Below are 24157 nucleotides of genomic sequence, written 5' to 3'. Positions count from 1 at the left end.
GAAATTCTTTGTAACTGCACATAATGTACTGGTAAACAACTTTTCTACATAAGAAATGTTGTGGGCCTATAAGGTTCTTTCTCTTGCAATTATTTAGTTTTCAATCATGTCATTCATTTAGAAACATTTTCAGTCACAATGACAGATAAACAACAAGCAGCACAAATCATGAACAGAAAGTAAAATGGTTCTGGTCCTGTGCAACAGCAGACCTACATTACACACTGCAAATAGCAAGATGCTCTGGCGGTGACACAGACTGTCCTTCAGCAACACAACCTTGACTGAAATCTTTTGTCCTCTGACCAAAGTATAGAGTAGTACGATACTGAATCATTAGCTCTGAAGAAAACAGAAGAAAAACAGAAAATAAATCTTACAAAACCATTTTCCGTGTTTAGTGAAAGATAATTAGACAATAAGAGCAGTTTTTGGCTCCCCTGGTCAGCCAGCTGTCACTGAGTTTCCTGTTTATGTTTGTGGTTTGTGGGGATTCTGGCTCAAGAACTCTTCAGTGGGGAAAGGCTGGCTTAACCACCTTTGGCCCTTAGAGTCAAATGTAGCTGTGGGCCCCTGATGACACCCTTTTTCTCCCACTAATAATGTTAGTCATTAGTTTGTGATAGTTTGTGTCTTGGCCACATTAGTGACCACAAAAAAACTTCACAGTGATATGGCTCTAAAAATGTCACTTAATGATGTATCTATACATTTCCAACAAATTGTGAAACAATAAAGAGTCTCAGTGAAATATGTGCAGTGTCACATGTTTAGTGTAAATTGTCACATGTCCAGAGCTGTTCCTCTCTTCTTCCTGGTTACACCACGAGACAAGGATGGCTGCATCAAAGCTCCCAAACAAAAGGTTCGTAAAGTATGCTAACATAAAGATAGGACAGACATTTATGGTACACGTTATCATTAAGGTGTCTGTTATTGATATGAGCATTTGTAATTACTTAACTTTGTTCAGTGAGGTCACAGAATTAGTGAACATATTGACGTCAGCAATAATCTAAATGTTCATGTACTTCCACACACATATATTTCTTGTTCTACGTAACCTTCTACTCTTCTTTTTTTGGGCTCATTTTGAGTGAAGTTTTGGATATGTGGGATTGAGGTGACAGCCAAGACAATGCATACAAACTTACAGTTCTCCCTCAAAATAATAATAATAATAATAATGAAAAACATGCAGTCTTCAATGATTGTGATAGCGATGGGTCAGATATTGACAATGAGAGGGAGACAGGCCATTTGTCAGCCAGGCTTTTATAAACAGATCATGACAGGAACAACATTAGCAGTGATAATGACCTCCTGTTCTTATTCTAAAGTTGTTGCTGCTTTGTCAGTGATTTGGGCGTCAGACACCTGACGCTAAAAGCCACCTTTTGGGGCAGTATGTAATGCAGTCGGGTGGCATCAGTATGTAACGCAGCTTGATGTAACCTTTGGTGGTGTTATGATATGCCGGTCAGCCGGACAGCACCGATCGGGGGGTATGATATGCTGCTGGACGGGGTCAGGTTGAAATGCTGCTGGAAACAACATCTGGGTAGGAGAGGTGGTGGATGGGTCTAACAAACCTCGGACTTTCACCCGGGAGCTTAATGCTCGCTTCCCAAATGCCAAACCAAGATGTTTTTTAACCTAACCACTTTTGTTGCCTAAACCCAACCATGAGCTTTTGTTGACATCCACCCAGTGTTGATAGCGCATCCTGGAATGTCAACAGCAGCTGCAGCAGTATACCTAGCACATCTTAAGTGAATGTAAAAGGCCACTGACAAAGCAGTGATAGTATGTTTAAGGGTTTTTCATATGTAAAGTAGTCACTCTAGAATGTGATAGAGCATTCTCGTGGCAATGCTGGGGACTGCCAGTAACAGTTTTTTTTTTTTACCTACTGTTCCATGAAAATTAGAAAAAAAATAATGATTGATTATTTCAAAGGGTTACCAGTGACAGATGATTTGGATAGTTTTATGTCTGGGAAAAATTTGCTAAATGGGTTAAGTATGTGCGCATTTATATGATAAAAATCATCAAGTCCTAAAAACAATGTACTTCAAGGACTTTTTTCCCAGGTAAACATCATGTAGTCTTAAGATATGTAACAGTTTTTCTTTTAAGAAGATTTCTTAAACAATTACGAACTAATGGTCTTGTGTGATGGGCACTGTTTTCCCCAATTATTTCTTGTAATCATTTTTTTCTTCTTTTTACTTGCTATTACCAGTACTTTAACTGAATTTTATTTACGTAGGCAGCAGGGTGGTGCAGTGGTTAGCACTGTTGCCTCACAGCAAGTGGGTTCCAGTTTGCACCCACGCTGTGGCCCTTCTGTGTGGAGTTTGCATGTTCTTCTCGTGTCAGCATTGTTTTTTTCACAAATAAGTTTCATCCGTACATTTCATATGTATCAAATCAATATTTCTAAAGTAAAGTATTGATGTTAGCCACCTGTCAGTGTATTTCCAGCAGCTTTTTAGTAATCAACCATGGATGTTTCTTAGCAACCCGTCACTGCTTTTCAACCGGGAATAGCCCCACCCCCCTTTTTCTTCTAACAGAGACATCTACAGCTTCTCCTGCCGTGTTTGTGCCACCAAAACTGTTTTTTAAGCCCAAAGACGATATTTTCCTAACCCATAACCAAGAGTCTTCTGTGCCTAAACCTAACACATCCACCACTGTGTTGCTGAAACATAAAGAAACGTAAAGTTTCATATCCACTACATCATAATGTGCAAATGTAACACAATGGTGGTTTGAAAGGTGTACAGTGCCAACCTTTTTTTCCAATGATTTGGTTGTGGATGGATTTTCATTCTTGTTACAGTTTCTATAGAGAAATGCAGGGAAAAGTACCAGTAAATCAGTCAGTTATTCAATCATTAATTCATCTGTTGATTGATATTTAAACCAAATATGTTACTATTTGCTACACTGTCTTCAGAGAAATGACAGGGATAGAGTACAGCTCACTAGTATTAGAACTTAAATACTGTTATTTTATGAGCATTGTTTTTTTTTAATGTGTGAGTGATCTTTATCAAATGATCTCCAGTATAGTACAGTACAGTCTCCATTAAATCTGACATCAATGTAACTGCTACAAAGTGCATGTCCATCTACCTGTGTTTAATGCACATTTCAGTAAAATGAAAACACAACAGAGTGGAAACACTGATTGTACCTAAATGCGAGCAATGAGGAGACTGTAACTTTCTTCAAATGAACATATGAAAGAAATATGTCATATTTCCATATGGTTGTCCATGTGGTTTTCCATTTTCAATTCCATTCCACTGGTTTGCACACATACCTATAAAACTTAGATCCAAGTGGCTCATAGTGTTCTTAACCTTGTGTTATTGCTGAAAGGTTTTTGTGACAGTGACAGAAGTGTTTTCTGTGCCCCAAATAATCTGAAGGATTTGTAGTTTTTAATTATGACCAGAAAACAGAACAAGAATGCCAAGAAACATTTCTAAGAAATGTACTTGGCAGTCAGGGGTACTGAGGGCCTGTGTGCTCTGCTGCTCTGCTCTGATTGAAGAGGAAATAATAAGTTATTACACTGACCACATATCTTGACTGCCAGTCACTGCTGCACTCTCTCTTCAAATGTATCGCCAGGTTCGGGAATATTACTGGAATATCAGCTGCAGCTGTATCACGTTGAATTATTAAGTGAAATGAACTATTTTCATACTGTGTTTTTTCTACTTTGACCAATATTACCTAAGCCTAAGCGCATTAGCAGCACTTATGACTGATGCACTGCAGTTAGAAGAAATGTTTGAGTGATTAGGCCTACATGTAGCCTACCCCTCGGTCCCCTCCTCTCCCGCCCCCCTCACTCTGCCATTGGTTAGTACGAGGCAAGCTCCGGGATGATGATGCCTGGAAAGGGGGTAAACTCGGAGCGCGCGGCTCTCCTGCTGCGCACACACGCACAGCAAAAGTGAAGTGAAGATGCTTCTGTCCTTTCGATCAACAGTCCAGCTCGTAAGCCATTCACTTCCTCCTCTTCATTTTCTTCTCCTTCTCCTCCCAGAGCGCCAAACTGTCCCCTTGCCTGGTTTACAGAAGGAACTTGCGCAGCCGGGCTCGGCCAGCTCGGAGGAGGCGAGAGGAGGCACCAGAGATCCGGAGCACCGTCACCCCTATAGCGTATCCGTGGAGAACTACGCGTCGGTATGGGTGCGCTGACAAAAGGACGTTACCTCTCCATGGCGGGCCTCCTGCTCCTTGTTTATTGCACAGTATCAGTAATCTCCAAAGGTAAGAGCTGCGTCCGTGTGTATGCATGCTTACTTTCGGTGTCACGGGGTTTTAAACGCCTTTCCCCGGCGTGTTAAAAAGGCAGTGCCATCCCAGTGGTTACGCACCACTTGTCACGTTTCTGTTGTGCTTCTAAAGATTTTGCGTATTTCTGGAGGTTTTCAAATACACCACTGTGCACATTGAATTTTCAACGCGTGTTTCTGATTCATCCTCGGGACTTATTGTCACTGTTTGAGCTCTCTCTTTCTTTTCTCTTCCCCTATGCGCAGCAGAGATGTTGATTCATCAAGCCGCAGCTCACACTGTCAACTTCCCCACACTGTTTATCTTTTTCATACCCCCCTCAAATCGATGTTAATTGTGTCATTTTCACGCAGTCTTTAATGGATCCATCATCATGACCGCGCTGCACCCAGGAACAGCCTGGGCTGTAATACAGACACGCCTGTGCAACAGGCATGTCAACGCATTTTTCCCCTCTCTCTGGGAGTTAACTGTGCTGATTGTGTGGACGCCTGTCTTCATTTGAAAACGATCCACTCTCTGATATCATGAACTGGATACAGTGTCAGGGAGAATAAAGGGGATATGGAAGGCTATTTGTGCAGGGTGAAGGGACAGGCTTTATGTTGACTTCAAGCAGAAAATAAGAAAAACATTGTGCCACTCACACCTGAAACAATTTTTGAGGTCCAGGTTTCAGTCAGGTGCCATGCATGTTTAGGGCAGATGTTGATCATTTGTTTAAAGCCATGTGCACAAAAATAATGAATATGTTTTACACATATTTCATAGGTAAAAATACACCTGAATGTGAGGCGGCTGTGCCAAGTGGGAAGCATTTGAGGATTGGGCATGTTTGCCAATTTGATGTTTTTCTTTGTTCTTTTTGTTATGGAGAAGAAAAATCAAGTAAAACGGGGACTGATTTAGAACCTATATAGAAACAGATTTTCCCGTTTTTAACTGATATTTGATGCAGGCTTTTCCATGAGGTTTTACTGAGTTGTAGCTGCTGCTTTGAAACTCACTCATTTACATCAAATGTCACAACACAAGCACACAGCTCCACAGGCAAATGTCTGCCTTTCAGTGATCTGATTGTGACTGTGCTGATTGTATCTTCTGCAAAAAATTGCTCATCATTCTCTGTCTACTGCTTTAATGGCTGTGACATACAAGATTCCTCAGAGTGTTGTTGCTGTATGTGAGTGTGTACAGTGATGGTATTTGAATCTGATGTGATATCACTGTCCCCCACCCACATGGTCTAAAGTCACTGTATGGCAGCCAATGGAGCTGAACTGAGTGCAGTAATAGATTGAGGTCACAGCATCACGACTCCATTGCCCACTGCAGTCACTGAACATGGGTGTGCAAAGTTCCCTGTTAGATGGAGTGCAGAAGCACTCCAGCTTTTCCATTTTATCTGTGACTCTGTCTGACTGTTTCTATATTATGTCTTGGTCTCTGTATGTATTGGTTTATTGTGAGGAAACTGTGTACTCAACACCAAAGTAGCTAGGCTTTTGATAGTCTAGTATGCAGCTTGCGTGTGAATAGTATTCTATCACGGGGCAGTGTTGTCTTTACTGTATTTTCGTGAAAGGGTAGCAGGTGCCATTTCTTGTTGTTGTAATGTGAAAAATCTGTAAAGGCCACTTGTAAAAACAGAGAAAAAATGAAAGCATGTGAAAGTGAAAATTGAAAAAGAGAACTAAATGCATAATTTCAATACCAGTGGCTCCCACTATTTTGGCTCGTGGCCACTTAAAACCTTCTTGCAAGCTTCATTATAACAAGCTGCATACAGTATATTTACAAGAAATTTACACTAGCTATTTATAATTTATTATATTTATTGAATTTTGGAGATTTACAAGAGACTGATTTTAAAAAAAGAGTGGTAAAAACTGAAGCAGTGGAGGCCGAGATAACCTGACTTTCAGTCCCCAGTATCTGGAAACTGTGGGATTCCCATAATGTAGCTGGATGGTGTCTTTCACTGAAACAGAAAAAGAGTCACATCCTTCAAAACCCACACCTCTGTTTGTAATGTAGGGTTTCTGTGTGTTCAGTCTCCTAAATAACCCTGATGACATTGTCAGGGTTATCTGATGACATCATTAGGGTTATTTCACAAGAAAAACAAAGAAGAGAGAAAATCTGAAATATTGAGAAAGCATGTATTTTTATCTTTAATCTTACAACCCCCCAGATCCAGTGGCAGTCCCAGACTCTGCAGGTTCTTGAGCAAAGAAGCCCCCCTCAAAAAATCATTGTCAAAAAAATAAATTTGGTCAATTGTACTTGATCAAATCAGTCTTATGAGAAGTTTAAGGGGGTTTATATGAGTCATTGCAAACGGTACCTACATCAATGGCTGTGGGGGCCTCTGTTGCCCGGTTTGCCTCTTTTGACGGTGCGCCTGCTCGGATTTCTCTTGCAACCTCTACAAAGTTCTCCATTTTTCAGATTTTCTCTCCTCTTTGTTTTTCTTGTACAATTCTGAATAGCTTAGTTAAGTTAACCCTGATGACATCATCAGGGTTATTTAGGCTTGACACTGAACATGCTTAACAGAAATCCTGCATTACAAACAGAGGTGTGGACTTTGAAGGATGTGACTTTTTTCAGGCAGAGATGGTTTAATTAAAGACACCATCAAGCTTCATCATGGGCATCCCAAAGTTTCCGGATCCTGGGGACTAAAAGTCAGCATATGCTGCCTCAATTTTTACCACTCTATTTGAAAAATCTGTCCCTTGTAAGTCCCCAAACTTTATGGCGGTGCAATAATAAAAGGCTGGAGTATCCCTTAAACCTCTCATAAATATACTGTATGCAACCTGTGATAATGGAGTTTGCAACCCCTCTGTGGGCCCTGACCCCTACTTTGGAACCCAGTGATTTAGACTGTAGAGAAAAAGGCTGATCATACCAGCAGATGTGCAATGTTGCTCTCTGCAAATATGCGCTATCTAATAGTTTTCATGTTGAATTTGTTCACTAGCAATAGCGTTTGAAGCTGAGGGATTTCAATACCCAGAAACCCTGGGAGGAGCCGTCAATCAACCGTACTTAGGACTCTTGTTTCTGAAGCTATGCTGCTGTACTGTATTCCAAAAGAAACTTATCCAAAGATTTCAACGAGGCAAAAGATCTGACAGCTGTGAGTCAGATGTTCTCTGGACGGAGTGTTTGTTCACTGCTGCTTAGGAATCAGTTTGAACTCAGACTTTATTCAAAGTTTAGATTTGTCACTTCCAGTGTGCAAAGAAGAGGCACTACCAGAATTTTATATTAGGCAAACAGGCCAAATCTGCAGTCTGTCTCCCACAGAGACTTGGACTGTTGTTGGTGTAGCCTGGAAAAGGATTATTTTATAATCAATTAATCTTCCAAATATTTTCTTGGTAGGAATATCATTATAATTTCCCAGAGCCCAAAGTGGCATCTTCATATTAATAGCATTAATATAAAACTCAAGGTAATCATCATATGGGTTAGGGTAAGGTTTAGGGTAACCCATATGACAGCAAAATCCTCACATTTAAGAAGCTGAAACTGCTTAAAAATGATTAAATTAATTATCAAAATAGATAAATGATCTGTCCATTGACTAATCAGTCAATCAACCATTTAAGCTCTAGATGCAGCTGCATAAAAATCTCACCTAATGGACCTTGAATCCCTCCATCATGCCTGCAGGAATCAAAGTGACATTTCGTGCTGTCTCCAGCTCGTCCTGTACAGCACAAACGCCCTTCAGTGTTGCCATTTCTCTGCACGTCACATCACTCTCAAAGGCCATAAATGTAACAACAGGTGTCACACGGATATTTCCCCAAAACGTTGACTCCGTGAACCAAACAGCAGCAAACACAGCGGTCCGGCCGCAGTGGGACTTGACAGCGCTAGCTCGCACTCAGTGAGGTTTAAGCTCTCAGGGATCAGTGGTGATGTTTGCAGGCCCTGTTGGCTGGAGACAAGCCTCACGCAAGCGGTCACGGAAGAGGAGGGCTCCTCCTGTGTGACACGGCCGTGAGTAAGCGTGGTGTGGCCCAGGGGAAAACTTTAAAAGGCTTTTCAATCGTGCTTCACAGGACTGGTCTGGAAACACATCATTTTAAGACACAGCTTTCTGAGCAATGATATTAGATGTGACTTCCTTATGAATCAGGTATTACCATGTACCATTATCTCCTAATGAAGGCCTACTTAGAGATGCAGAGGGGCTAACTGAGTGCACTGATATGTAATATCCCTTATAACCTGGCTTCTGATGAGGCTCTTGTTGATTTCATTTGACACGCAGGCGTATTTATTTGGGAGTTGATGATTAATTTATGTGATGTGTGATTTAGTGAGAGAGAGCGGGTGTGTATAGAGTAAGAAAAAATAATGAGGAAGGGGATTATCTGATATTTGATTGAGGATTGTTGATGTCACCCAGTGCATTTGCCAGTAATTCAACACGTTCTGCTGTAAGTTTTCCTAATGCTATGTCTGATCATAAGAATATGTTATGAGACCAGGGTATGGGGCCGCTAATGTTTGCCTTGCTGGAAAAGAGTCAGATTGCACACATGCATGGACCCCTTGTGGTCACCTCATTTTATAAACATTAGCAGCAAACAGCGTCCACAGATGCACAGTGGTGTCAAGTCTCGCTGAAGTAGCCATTGCCACATGGCGTGCGATGCCTTGTGATGCCGTGTCTCGCTCTTTTCTGACATGTTGACTCCTCAGTTCTCCCCGGGCTTTAGTTCACCCTTGACCTTGCGCTGCAGATTGTACCTCTTTCTTCTTGCTCTTCATATTGAACAAAAAAAAGAATAGAGACAGCACCAAGGTTGCACAAAGCTACCTTTGTTTTCTAGAAGAAAAAAAATCTCAAGGTTTATTTTATTTTATTTTTTTTTATTTTGCCGCGTACATGGCTTTCATGAAAACAGACAAAGGTCAAATCAGTTATTTTCCCTCAGAGAAAGTAAAGGGGCTCTTATATTTTCCCTGCCGATCCCAGAATGAATCATCATAGTCAGGCTGCCGTGGGTGACAACGTGCGCAGTTCAGTGCCCAGATTTACATTTAAATGAAACCAAATGGCTGTACATTCAGAAATGATATACAGTAATGATGATGGTAATAAAAGCAAAGTCCTCTTTCATATTGGACCAGCTCCTACTTGGGATTGCTGTCATTTGGGGACTATGCAGGTACAGTCGGTGAGTTATGTCTTTGCTATGTCAAGACTATTACCTTCACATTTCAACGGGCAAATTCATCAACACGCTGCCTACGACGCTTAATGTAGTCAGCAATCAGCCCTGCAGCTCATTGGGTTCTGCTGTCCGCTCTGTGGCTGAATGGTACTTAGACATTCAACTTTCTCCAGCTACCGTATGTCATCTGTATCTGTAGGTTTACACACTGCAAAGGCCTGGACACATTCAAGGTGTCTGATAGCCTGGTTCCAAACTTGTGCTGGGGGGATCATCTGGGGATGTCATCCTCCTGTCCCTGAGCCAGAAAGGTGGTGACAAAAAACCACAATGGCAGTAAAACTGGACAAGACTGACGCAGCTGTAGGTTGTTTTAAGTTGATTTGTGTAAATAATGTGTATAACTGCAAAGATTAATTCACAGAGAATTTTTTGTAAAAATTAGGAATGCACTGACTGTGAAATTTTGGGCTGATACCAATTTTTTTTGTTTGTTTTTTTTTGTTTAGTTTGTTTTGTTGTTATTTATTTCCTCTTTTGTGCCAGGGAAGCAAAGAAATCGTCATTATAAAAATTAACTGAACTGTTTTGAGGTCATTCAGCTCTTGTTTTCATTACCATTGCCTACGCATTGATGAAACAACCTTTACTATAACCTTCTTTCACGTGAAAAACATGTTTTTTAAATAACTGCTTCAAAAGCCTTTCTGTTGTACACAGTAATTTTCAATTAATTATTTCTATTTCATCTTACTGTGAAAACATCAACATATTTCTCCTTTATGCAACTTATTTATTCAAGTTTATAACCAAAATCTACATTTTACAAGAAAGCACTTGAACACATTAAGATACCATCATAATTTACCTTCGTCCAATGCTCATTTTTATTGACTAGTGTAATGTAACTCAGTGCAGCCTCCTTCAGCAGTTAGGTTCCTGCTACCAGCTGCAAACAGCTAACAGCTAACGCTAACCACCTCTCCTCCTGTCAATGTCAGCACAGATATTGTTCACGATGCAGCGTTATCAGGGAAACAATAGGGTGCGTTCCAGGCCCCCAGGAAAACTGCTCAGCCTTGCTTTTAATTTTTCCTAGTGGCCACTGGAAGTATTGCAATGAAAAAATTCCCCGCTGCCTTAAAAGCTTTTTCCCCATACACCACAATTATAAAAGACAGATCTGGTCAATTAAGGTCAATTATGACTCTTTCTATTATAATCTTTTGATCTGTAGAGGTTTTGTGTTTGTTAAATGTCCTTTAGCCTAGAAAAATGATTAAAAAATTAGTGACATCATCACAATATAATACGTATCAGCTGAGCGGGAACTCGTGGGCAGAGCCAGCAGGAGAAACACTGCTGTGCATACTCAGTGGGATGCATACTGCGGATATAATCCTGTAAGATAGAACTTTTTTTGGTGTATGCGCATAGACGTCGGAACTATTTTCTGAGAGGGGGGGCGGGATTTTTGTTGGGAGGGGCGGGGGAAGCACGCACACTTATCAGTGATTAAGGATTTGATTTGAAGTTATTTTATAATAATAATATGCAGTTATAAGAGAACTAGAATGGATGAACACGGCATCTTTATTGTTAAGAAAATGAAACTTTGATAACTAAATCAAGCCATTTAAGGAACATAACAGCATTATTTGTAAACTTGAATGAAAAAAAAGAAAAGTCTGCGCTCCTGACTCAGGGCTTTCATGCATTTCCAAAAGTGGACCTTCTCTCAGTTGACCTACTGATAAAGACTTTAAGCAGGGTCGAGACATCGCTTTCATCCATAAGGTCACTGTGAGCGTTCATAATGGCCAAATGTGTTAGTCTCTCCTGTGTCATGGTGTTGCGCAGCCAGGTTTTCAGCCTGCGCAAGACTGAGAAAGAGCGCTCGGATGCCCGACAGACATGGGCAGGGCCAGACAGAGCTTAATGAGCTTCTCCACCTCTGACAGCATGGAGTGGGTTTGGGGCTGCAAGGTTTGCAGGATGGACACAACATCCTGGATGCCAAGGCTACTGTATGTACTCAGGCAGGCTGCATATCACGTCAAAAGCATAGATCTATGCATTAATGATATGAAAGAGATAAATGTAAGTCAGACAAATTGAGTTTAAATTCAGATTCTTTAATTTTTTAAAGTGTAATGCAGTGGGTAGGGAGGCTGATGGGGTGCGGGGGTGCGGATGGGAGGGGGTGCGCCCGCCCCCCCCGCACTCCTAGTTCCGACGTCTATGTGTATGCGCCAGGCGAGCAATTCCATAGCACTGGAAAGGTGCCATCTTGGTATCTAACTATTATTAGTGTGTTCACTGCATTTTTTGTTTCAGTGGTGTCCCAGTGAAGATCTCTGTTCATCTCAAACATGTTTTTCTATTTTGTCGTGGGATGGCGAGTGCTGTTAGTCCCAAGCCCAGAGTTTTAGCCCGAGAAAAATTTATGCAACATATCAGGAAAAACATCAGCCATTGCCATCAGTTGCTGTCATCTTGTTTGCCAATAGACTGATTGCAGTCAACAAGGTGACTGTCGGCCAGTACTGATGATCACGCGAGTGATCCCTCGTGAAAAAAGTGATTTACAAACATTTATTTATTCATTCATTCATTTTCCACAACTGTTTATCCTGTTGGGCATCGTGGGGGGCTGGAGGCTTTCCCAGCTGACATTGGGCGAGAGGCTGGGTACACCCTGGACAGGTCACCAGACTATCACAGGGCTGACACGTAAAGACGATCGACCATTATAACCTTTATCAGGGCTTTCAGCAGTATCTCACAGTCTGCCTCAGCAGATGGAATTTGCTCAGCCTGAGGAAAACCAGAAGCTGCAACCCAAAGCTGTGGAAAAAGTAAGAGGACCTTGAGTCCAGATTCAATAGTCTAGAAATTTTCTGCATTTTTTTGAACCAAATGATTAATCAGTTAATCACGAAAATAATCTGCACATTGATTAATAGTGAACATATTTGTTAGTTGCAGCTCTATAGAAGCCAGATGATGATACTGTGATGATTACAAACAGCTTCAAATACTGACATTTTAGTTACCTATGTTCTCTCTTGCTCCTTCACCCTAAACTTTGCCATTTCCAGAGAATCAGCACACTGTTTGTCACACACGCTGTTTTTAAGAATTCCTCTGAAAATGCTTGGGTCATGATGGCCTAGCCTGCCCCGGATGAATGCTGTGGCTTCCGTTATACTTAATCTGAGGGGACGGCAATCAGGACAGGACAAGAAGGCCCACTCAGTCACAGTGCTAAATCATGTAACAAAGCGGCAGATCCCCTTCATCCATCTCAGTCAGGAGATTCAATCAGTTGTGCTCTTGGAGCAACACGTCTTCATTCCACAGTCCGGTCCAGACTCCAGCCAAGTAGGTTTCTTTTTAAATATTGCAATCTTTGCATGAGCCCTGACTGATACATGGGGACCCATCCTTTTTTTCTGTATTTTTTTGTGTCTCCAGCACTTGTGAAAGAACTCCCTGAGGATGAGAAACACTTGGGATTTAAATGTGGTAGGCGGAGAATTCACTGTACTGTATAATCATGACAAAAAATGACTTCTGCAACGAAAACTGTCTTTTAAAAAAAAGAGCTGGAGACAAAGTGTACTTCTTCTGTGATGATGTTTATTGACATCTGTATTCATATTTCATTCAGTATTTATTCATTCTAGACATTTTGCATATATCTTACACAAATTTAGAGTGGCAGTGATCTAATCTTAATTTACTCTGCATTGTTAAGTGTACATATAGCCAGCAATCTGAAGTGAAAGGGTCAAACCAACAGCCAGACAGCATAAGCAAAATATATTGTAAATATCCATGGAATATTCATACATCATAAATAATAGATAGGAGCTGTGGGTAGAAATAAGAAGAAAAAGTAGTGTTTCTATCTCTGTATGGGTGTTACCACTTGTTTTGCATAGCCATCTAAACACACACATAATATAGTGATATACAAAACTGTGTTTAAATATTCATAGCTATTAATTGAACATCATCTTCATTTCTGTAATCTTTGAAGATTCTTACACATGCTCTAAATAAACACATTTATTGCTGCAAACCAATTAATCACATTTGTACTGTGGAGCAATTACTCTCAAGCATCAGCACAAGTGAAACAGGGTCTTTATGAAAAAGCAGCTCTAATGTGTGTTTTTTTCACATTAATTTGGTGTTTGCTGTGGAGCAAATGTTGGCACTACACCGGTGGGGTGATATACTCCAAATTTAGAGGTGTCAGGTTGCGCAGGCTCCATGAACTTCTTCATATCTGTGTTTACAGATGGTGCACACCAGATGAGCTTTTTACAAGGCTGCTTTATGCTAGCATCCTATTTAGCAAACCTCCAAGCAGCCATAAGGCCTACCGGGGGATGTGTGTGTGTGACTGTGCCTGCATGCACACACACAGACACACATAGTAATTAGGAAACCCACACACAGTCCTGTGTACATTTTTTAAATTTATATATTACATTCCTGGTTTTATATAGAATCTGGGTGTGGAATGTCTTCTGTAGAATCAGAGTCAAGTGAAAGGTGAGGCCTCATCTCTTATCAAGTCGGAGAGAATTCAATATTGTTATCGAAAAACATGTCCCGTTGATGTATGGGTCATGGCTGAAATCTATGTCAGCCAATCTCAAGTAAATGGCCTTTTGAATGACTGCAGTTTCTAAGTGAATCTCACATAGTCCATCCATTGAAGGTAAAGGAGTTTCATTACTCTGTATATTGCATGGAGTCAACCAGCTTTTGTTTTTATTAGCCATATGGATGGCAGTGTAGATCTGTCAGTCCAGCACTTTGGTCCAGACTGACGGATCTCACCAACAATTAGATGGATTGGCAAGAAATTTTGTACAGATGTTAATTATTGTGTGGGGTTCAATCCTATTGACTTGGTAATTAGGACTAGGTATAATTTTAAAAAATTACGATACCAGTACACACAGAAAAATGTTGGTTTCTCAGCAGTTCTTAGGCACCTGTGCTACTTTTATTGTATTGTTCTGTAGAGGTTCTTTACTGCTTCTTAGCATAATTTAGTTTAGTTTAGTTTAGTTTAGTTTAGTTTGGTGGGGAAAGAATAAAAACACTAAATTAAAATAACAAAATAACTGTGTATTTCCAGAATATAACACGTTAATGTTGTGGCTCGCAACCACTTTGCCCCAATGTGGAATATTCCAGATTTTAAAAGGTAACATGTTGTGTTTCTCAGTAAGTGTTAAGTATAGGATCCTGATTTTAAGCCTACATTTTGTAAGAAATGATTAATAATCATAAATATTAGGGGTGCACGATATTGATCATGTTCAGTTGATGATGATAATAATCAGTTGAATTTAATAGTGCATTATGCATAATTCATATTTCCAAACAAATTACAAGTATTCATGTTATCACAAACCAAGTGACCAGAAGAAAATATTGACACTGTACATTTCTGCAAACCAAGAACTAGGGATGCAGGAGATTGGATTTTTTGCTGATATCCGATATGCTGATACGTAACTAATTTGACAGATAACCGATACCTATATCATTCATTCATCTTCTAACCGCTTCATCCTCTTGAGGGTCGCGGGGAGGGGGTTGAGCCTATCCCAGCTGACATTGGGCGAGAGGCAGGGTACACCCTGGACAGGTCGCCAGACTATCGCAGGGCTGACACATAGAGACAAACAACCATTCACGTTCACATTCACACCTACGGACAATTTAGAGTCATCAATTAACCTAGTCCCCAATCTGCATGTCTTTGGACTGTGGGAGGAAGCCGGAGTGCCCGGTGAGAACCCACACTGACACGGGGAGAACATGCAAACTCCACACAGAAGGGCTCCCACGCCCGGGATGGAACCGGCAACCCTCTTGCTGTGAGGCGAGAGTGCTAACCACCACACCACCGTGCCGCCCGCGATACCTATATCAATATATATACAAAATTTAGGTGGGGAAACAATGGATATATTGATATAGGTATCTAAATTTTGTGATTATCAAGTCTTTTCTGTAGTGGGATTAACATCATATTTTATATGCATACTCTTATCGTGATGGTCCACCAGTAGATGGAGACATGAAATCCACTGCTTTTCAATGTATGTAATATTCATTCACTATCCAAAATAAGAAACAGCACGTTGGCTGATTCTGATTCTTTAACGCAGATATTGATACCGATGATGTACCGATATTAACAGCATGTTTGCTGATTCCAGTATTTTGTTTTGAAGCCAGTATCGGCTGATACAGATGATGTGCCAATATTATCATGCATCCCTAATTAATATTTTAAGTAAAAGTGTCATTTAGAAGCACACTGACTTGCCTAGGTACTATCTGGCATCATTCAAGGCCCCCAGGCTAAAAAAATGAAAAACATTATAGCGCTACATGGAACTTGAATGAGTTCTATATAGCACTATTTGACAAAGAATCAGTATAGCTCCACAAAATGGCTGCCATATAGCACCAAAACAGGTTCTTCCATGATTACGAGCGAATGAACCACTTTTGGATACTGTTTAGCACCATTTTAGTTCAGAGTGTACCAATACCAGTACCCTTAAAGTGACACCAATAGCAATAGAGTACTTCATTTGATACCCATAATGTGAATGGAGTCTAAGCATACTTTGAATGTTTTGATGGCATCTCAGTACACGTACCTGACAACTCATTCAAATTCATTGTGTTCAATTTCACTCGACCATTAGCAGGATTAAGAAAAGAATTGAGGTGTTTCTGTGTTGGTGTGAGTTTCGGGACCATTTAGTGGTTCAGTGTTGGATGTTAGGCACTGCTGCTGTGTTGGCCTGTGCTAACATGGCACACTTACCAGTAGGAGAGTGGCCCTGGAGACAGCAGCAACAGAGAGTTTGCTGATCTGGTGGGAAAAGGACTTGAGCCTTTTTGATAGTTCTTACTACTGGGTTATTTTGGTCTAGACTTAAACTTCCATCCATCTATTTTCGTAACCGCTTATCCTCTTGACTTCCTGTTGACTTTGGTGATCCTCTGACATTACCTCCAGCAGATCACTTATTGTGCAGTATGCAGGGCTAAATTTCATTTACAGTAACAAAGAAAGCAGCCTGTATAGTAACCCAGCAACGTGAGCAGCCTCTATTGAAAGGCCAGTGGTTATAGAAAAGCCTCTCCAATACATAGATCACAGGTATTTTTCTCGGACGCCTGATGTATGGCCTTTGATATGCCAACCCTGATGGTTCTCTGCTGTTGCTGTACCCACTTTCATGGCCTTGGGTCAGCTGTTCAAACATGTCCTCTGTTGATCCATGGTGCAGCAGCAGGCCTACCGGGACATAACAGTGCTGAAGGACAAGTTGTGATGAATGGACTGCCGAGCGCCAGTCTCAGCTCGCCGTGTCCTGTCCTGCCTGGAGGACCTCTCTGTCTCGCTGGTGGGTACATGTTAGTCATTGGACCACACTGTTTGTGACCAGTGGTTGCTACACACAGGTGCTGCAGAAAAGGCCAGAGAAAGGGTTTAATGGTAGGTTTTTATCTTTCCAGATATTAGTGGTAGGTATACGGCGATTTGTTAATAAAACCCTTTTTTGTTACCTGCCCAGGGGCAACAGATGTAAATGACAATTTTTGCTTAATTCAGCATGCTTACATCTTGTATTTTATACTGATGTTCATTACCTTGGGCTACCCCTATCAAATAAACAACTGAATAGAAATAAACCTGTCAAAATGTGAAGGACTGAATTAAGATGCAAAGGAGCATCAGTCGTACTGTACTCAAAGTTACTGCAGTCCTAGAAAAATCAATGTAACCACCAATCATCCAATAACTTGTAAATCAGAGCAGGTCTACTGTTGTGCTAAACTTATTAGCTGATCAATCAGTTTAGTTAGTTAGTTTTGTTGATTGAAAGAAAATAGCCACAATTTGTTCTCATCCTTAGCAAAGCATTAATTGCATATTGAATATCTTTGGGCTGTGAGAGCTTTCAGACAAGATAAGGCATTAAAGACATGACCTTGGATTCTGGGAAATGGTGATGGGCATTTCTCACAAATCCCTGCCTTTTTTGAAGACAGTTCATCAAAGAATGAAAAAAATGGACAGATTAATCAATAATAAAAAAAGAAAAAAAAATAGTTGTAGCCTTACCTGCTATCTAATTTGCAGCCCTCTAGTCCTCACATTCAGACACGTGTTACATTTTTATATCATATAGCATGGCCATGGCTTTAAAATTATAATGATAACTCAACTCTTAGAAATGGACATAAATTGAACACTGTTAAAAAAACAGCTTTTATTTTCTTTTCTATATATATTTGTTGGCAACCAGCCATGGCTAAATATTGAATGTAAGAGTAGGTTCTTCAGTCCCAATACAAAAAATTGAAGCTACAGGATAGGGTTGCAACCAAGGATTATATTGTTATTGATTGTTCTGCGGATTATCTTCATGATTAATTGATTAAATCAATGTAAAAAAAAAAAAATGAAAAATGCTCATCACAATTTCCCAGAGTCCAACGTAAAATCTTCAAATTGCTTCTTTTGTTGAATGGACAGGACAAAATCCAAAGACTCTTCATTTTATAAATGACAAATAAAACTAGAAATGTTCACATTTAAGAAGCTTGTACCAGCAAATGTTTGACATTTTTGCTTGAAAAATGACTGACATGATTAATCGATTATTAAAATAGTTGGTGACTAAATTTTTGTTGATTGACTATTCAGTTAATCGAGTAATTGTTGGAGCTCTACTGCAGCACCAACAAGCAAAGGAAATGATATGAGGACGTACCAAGAGGTATGAAAATACAATTTTAAAAACATTATCTAAGATCTTAATTGCAAACTCAACTTTCAATAGAAACTGGGACTATATTTCTCTAAATATAAACAAAAATACTGCCGGTGCTTCATTTGAATTACATAAATGAGTGGTGGGAATTTGGTGAATCTATATGTGCACAGTCATGTACAGATATGTAATAAACAAAGGATAACTATGATAGACATAGACAAAAGGTGTCAGATACAGATGGAATTGAACATTTAGTTATCCATAGGATAAGATTTAATGTGAATTGAATGAATTACCAATCATGTTTTTATCTAGACTGTAAATGATTATTTTCATATACCACAAATTAGCTGTAGGACACCAATAAAATATTAATAATAATAAAATGATCATTTACAAAACACATACAGTAGTAATAAATTAAAATGCTATATAATATCAATTAAATAAAAGTTTGTAACAGATCCTTTGTATTTTTTTCATTTTGTGAACAAGGAAAATTATAAGTGATTTAACTGTTTACCACACTGACTCTATATAGAATTTTCTAACACTCATTATGAAGAGTTGAATGAGGGCGACTGAGTGTCACCGTGCCGCTTGTGGCCTGTAAACTCTAATCGTAACTCCTTCCTAACCCAGCAAGACATGAGTTAGCCGGACTCCCTGAACACCATTACCAGGACACAGCACTGACCATAGCTACGCCCAGCAGCACGTACCTGTTCAAGAGAAAACAGGCCAGCTGGGTGTCACCTTGTCTGCATGCTACTCTGCCTTGCTGTACTTGCAATTTTTTCAGCGTTAGAGGCTCACACACAATTGAACAGCAGGTCCATGCCCAGAACAATCAGAAATAAGTGTCACAGGCTCAAAGGGAGAACAGTGCACATACTAGCATTAGGTAACCTGTGACCAGGAGCATTTTACAACAAGTTCCTTTCTTTTTAGGTGAGGTATGAGGCTGATTTTACATTTCTTAGTATTTTATGTAAATGATTCACTCAGCATTAAAGTAAATGTATGTATAATAACACACTTGTAAAAACTTGTAACAAATATTCATAGTGGGATATATTGATATTGATAACACTTTGTTAACATCTTTCAAGTTAGTTAACCATTGAAAATGACAGTTTTGAATTGCTGTGTTATTTTTTTAAGCATGTTATTTCATTCGAGGAGATACATTTTGAAATCTTGAGCTCATTAGGGTTTAACGGAGTTAAAGGTTTATTTTTGATATATCTCCCAAATTATAAAAGGGATAAAAACTGTTTATTTTGCATACTTTGGTGCATATTAAAATGTTGTCATATTAAAAGTTTCTTAATCATTGTGATGGCCTAAATTGTGCCACTATCATACCTTCCCTTAAGAAACATTATCTTTAAATATGAAGGTGCCCACAAAGCCCACAATACACTTTTTTGCCTATGGGGTAGTCCATTATTGATGAGTTTAATCACTTTCACCATCCAGTTAATGAGGGGAACATACCTTTGTAATCAAAACTCCGCCACTGGACAGCCAGCAGAATCATGTCAAGGTTATTTTGGGTTCCCGAGTGTGGAGTGTAAAAGCTCAAATTAACAGCTCTAAAATTTACCAAGATATTCACCTGCGAAGATATGTTGTCTCTCAAAGATTATTAACCGTAGTTTGAACACACATCACAGACTTGCAAGAACCTCACAAGTAGGACTTGAGTGAACATCAAGCAGCTTTGGAGACTTCAATCTGATCTGCAAATACTGACTTGATTAACTCAGTCTAATTGTAGCAAATATATTGCTAACAAAACAGTATTTGTCACACATGGATTAGCCCACACAGTAAAGCCTCTGAGTGAGCGCCACAGTTTTGAAGAGAGACACTGTGTTCGATAGACTGACTGACCCTAATTTGGCTCAGGCTGATCAACATCTTGTACAGACTTTAGAAAAGTAACTTTCCTCATTAGAAAAGTTTATTTCTCAGTTCGGGGTTTTCAGTTCAAACTTTTCAGTTTGCATTAGAGCAGTGTCACATCATTTCTCCTGTGTACATGCCTTCTGATGGGGGCAGCGTTAGGCCAGACAAGTCACCATCAGCTTATGGAAAAATCTGTAAAATGTGAAAATAGCAGCAGTGATTGCCCATCAAAGCAGCAGCAGACTATTTTATTTTATTTTTTTATATGTGTTGCTGTGGCAATGACATGTACATGGGAGTGTAAATTAGACCTAAATGTTGTAATGGGTTTCTTTTATATGATAGCTGTTACGAATACTACTCCAGAGTGTATTCTTGATTGAAAGATGTCATGTTCAATTGATGATTGGTTGAGCTAATTAACATTTTATATTTGACGACATGAAAAACATCATGACTTGTGCTCAACCAGGTTCCATACATGTTGGCTACTAGAGCACACTGACTGTATAATGTATGACCAAGCTGATAAAACACTGTTAAAACAAATCTATACAATATACTTTATAGTTATGAGTGAACAATTTGCACTTGGATTGTTTGAGTAGATTGCGTCTCATGTCTTGAGCAAAGAGTAACTACATTTAACATTTTAACATTTTAACTAAAACGTATTAGGTAAAGAATATCTTACATTTTTCAATACATTACAAAACTGATTAGTCATAAAAAGGGAGTGACATTTACTCTTGATTGTAAGAAGGCAATTGTTCTCCTACTGAATAATAGCTATTAATAAGTATTCAAAATGACTAATTTTCCAGGTAATTTAATTAAATTAATTGAAATCCATTGACTTAAAATATTGTCATACACAGGAGACAATACTTAATTCATTAATTTTTCATAACCGCTTGTCCTGGTACAGGGTCACGGGGGGCTGGAGCCTAACCCAGCTGTCACTGGGCAAGAGGCAGGACACACCCTAGACAGGTTGCTAGACTATCACAGGGCTAACACACAGAGACCAACAACCAATCACGTTCACATTTACATCTACAGGCAAGTTAGAATCACCAGTTAACCAAATGTGTGTCTCTGGACTGTGAGAGGAAGCAGGAGAGTCTGGTGAAAACCCACGCTGACATAGGTCGGTCAAGCTGGTGGGTTCGAGCTCATGCTAACCACTGAACCACCTTGCCGCCCACAGACGACACTGATATTGCCAATTACCAAGCTCAACACTCTCCAGTCCCACGTATGAAACTGACTTCAGCCTTGCTGCATGAGTGCTGATGTAACTGCTCGTCATAGTGCAGGGATTATTTTTATTTTTTTTTCAGTTCTTACTGTTAACAAATAGAGAAGGTATAATTTACCCATTATAATTACTTCACTTGCTGACTAATATACGCACTTAAAATTTAAATGATATGCATGGGTTTTAATTACCGAACTCCAAAATTATTTTTTACTGTGTAGGGCTGGGCGATAGAGGAAGATGGGAGAAGAACCCCCCTCAATAACAAAATCAGGTTATTGTAATATTTTTAAAAGACTCAATATTATTTCAGCATGTCCAGGATGGCGATGCACATACCAACACACTGCTGGGAGAAATAAATTGGCAGAGAAGCCAGTGTTTCTCATTGTAGCACAAAATGAAAATCTTGTAAAGGGGCAATTTGCCCCACAATTGGGCATCAAATTGCACTAACCTCAATTTGAAAAAGTAGCCTACCTCTGAAGAAGCACAAAGACATTTCGAAAGCAGTCACAGGCGCAGCACATTGATGATGTTAGAGGACTCTGATTGGTTGATTGTAATGTTGGTCCAGAAACATAATGTAGGATGCTGATCCAGGAACATGTCCTACTTGAGAAAAAACAAAAAAAAAATACATATACAGTAAAGGCATACTCCTCTGCTGCTGTGTTTTATAAACCCACATACACGCACTAATTTTAGTGTAAAAGGGGTATGAGTCAAGTCTGAAATTATGAATACCAAGTCAAGTCTTTTATCAGTGTTAGTCAAGCAAGTCCTCAAATTTGTTGACACAAGGAAACTAACCTAGCCAGCTATCATTTAGGTTACATTCCTTATTAAAATTCAGATGTAAGGAACTCGACACTGATCAGCGCTCTCGGTTTGTATGTGCCGATTCTAGTAATATTCTCGGCAGTTAACCGATTAATGGTTAACTGTTGCCATCCCCAGGAAGGAGCCTCCAGTTGTATTACTATGGTTTCATTACTTTTGAGTCACAACACAAAGGATTACATTAAATTAGACAGCGGTATAGTGATGCTTTAAAAATGCTCCACATGCATTTTTTACATTTTGAAAGCTCCCAGCTTTTCTTTCCTTCTCAAAGGCACCTTTTTGACTGCCTCCTTGTTTCATGGTCTATCTGTATTTGACAGTCTGCTCACTCAATGGCCACATTTCTCATATAACATTGCTCACTGCAAGTATCAGCCTGCATTGACAAATGATCAGAACCAGCCTCTCGACAGTCGCGGCCACTATGAAACGCACGGTAATATGAAAATACATTTAAAACCTGTCACCATGGCAGAGACATCAGGCATTAGTTTACAGCGTGCAGAGATGGGTTTCGGCACATCTCAAGATAGACTTCTGGACAGGAAAATGAGGTAGCCATGTTTTGATGACAGCAGACAGCTGCTGCTGTTTCGTCCGAGTTTCTTAGCTGGAAGGTGATGAAACACCTGGCATGTGTTCCCCCTCCAACACAACACATTTTTTTTCCTTATTCATGGGTGACTAATGCATTAGTTTTGAGTTGAACCATATTAAGGCAGTTTTCACTGTGTTTTAATGAGTAGTGAGAATTTGATGGGGGAAACAGTGGGCTATTTCACTGGTTCTCCGTTGATTTAAGAGATCCTGACAGCTTGGCTTGAGACCTGGTAAAGCATTTAGAATATGAATATTGTATTGTATTCCACTTTGCTTTGTCTTGGCGGGTGGGTAGTGGCTGGGTAACTCTTCCGTTCCTCATGTGCCTAAGGCATCCTCCTACTGCCTCCTTTTTGTGCTTGAAATTTTCTCTTTTGAAACTCATTTTGGCTTTTGATACAATCTCGGAGTTCTTCAGGGTCAGCACCACTGCGGATTACTCAACCCTCCCATGTAAACCAACATGTATTCATCTCAACCTTGTGGGCCATGTTGCATCTTTGCTGATTTGCTGTGGCTTGTGCCCACACAGCATCTGGGGAAAATAGTTCTTTTGTTGTTGTTGTGTTTGTCTGTTAAAGCTGCATTAGTGTTAGTCTGATTTAATAGCAGTTATGCAACAATGTGGCATGCACTGTACCCATGGCCTGATGCTTCTTGTTTGGGAACATCTCATGTCTGCCGCTGGTGTCTGCATGATTCAGCACGCCTCTTCTTACAGTTTATGACATGAAATGCCATCCAGATGAATGCTGTCTAAAGAGATCCTTTTGCTAATTGGATGAACAGCAGTGACCAGTGTACAGTCATGATGGCAGTCGTGCTTCCCTGTCTTTCTGCAAGTACTGTGTGAGTGTTTCATAAAGAGATTCCCTCTGGCCATAACCTTTGACACATGCTGTATGTTATGATGGCATGCTATTTGTGAACAAGTACCGTCCTACTGTACATTGCATTTGTGGCAAAAAAATATATAAAACTAATGACTGTTCCATTTATTTGATTTTGATCTGAATGCCAAAAGGATATACTGGATGTGTTTTGCAACCATAGAAAGGTGTTAACTGTATATTTAACACTACATCCATAAATGAAAAGACTTGTTAGCTGAGTACAAACAGGGCCTTGTCCACACAAACATGGGTACTTTTAAAAACAGTACACAATAGAAA

General features: G+C 39.8%; 1 protein-coding gene across 2 annotated transcripts in view; it reads left to right on the top strand.

Moving 5' to 3' along the window:
- Positions 1-3933: 3933 nt before the first annotated feature.
- Positions 3934-24157, top strand: part of unc5db (unc-5 netrin receptor Db) — a 290100-nt gene continuing 269876 nt past the window's right edge. Inside the window, exon 1 of one of the 2 annotated variants that reach the window (XM_033620199.2) lies at positions 3934-4296. In XM_033620199.2, coding sequence (XP_033476090.1) covers positions 4212-4296 — 85 coding nt within the window. In that variant the 5' untranslated portion in view covers positions 3934-4211. The remainder of the gene's footprint in view (positions 4297-24157) is intronic. The other variant, XM_033620202.2, reaches the window with a different exon arrangement.

This window comes from Epinephelus lanceolatus, chromosome 9 (genome assembly GCF_041903045.1).
Source record: "Epinephelus lanceolatus isolate andai-2023 chromosome 9, ASM4190304v1, whole genome shotgun sequence".
Lineage (NCBI taxonomy): Eukaryota > Metazoa > Chordata > Actinopteri > Perciformes > Serranidae > Epinephelus > Epinephelus lanceolatus.
The sequence above is the reverse complement of the archived record's forward strand: the minus strand, read 5'-3'. Positions and strand labels throughout refer to the sequence as shown.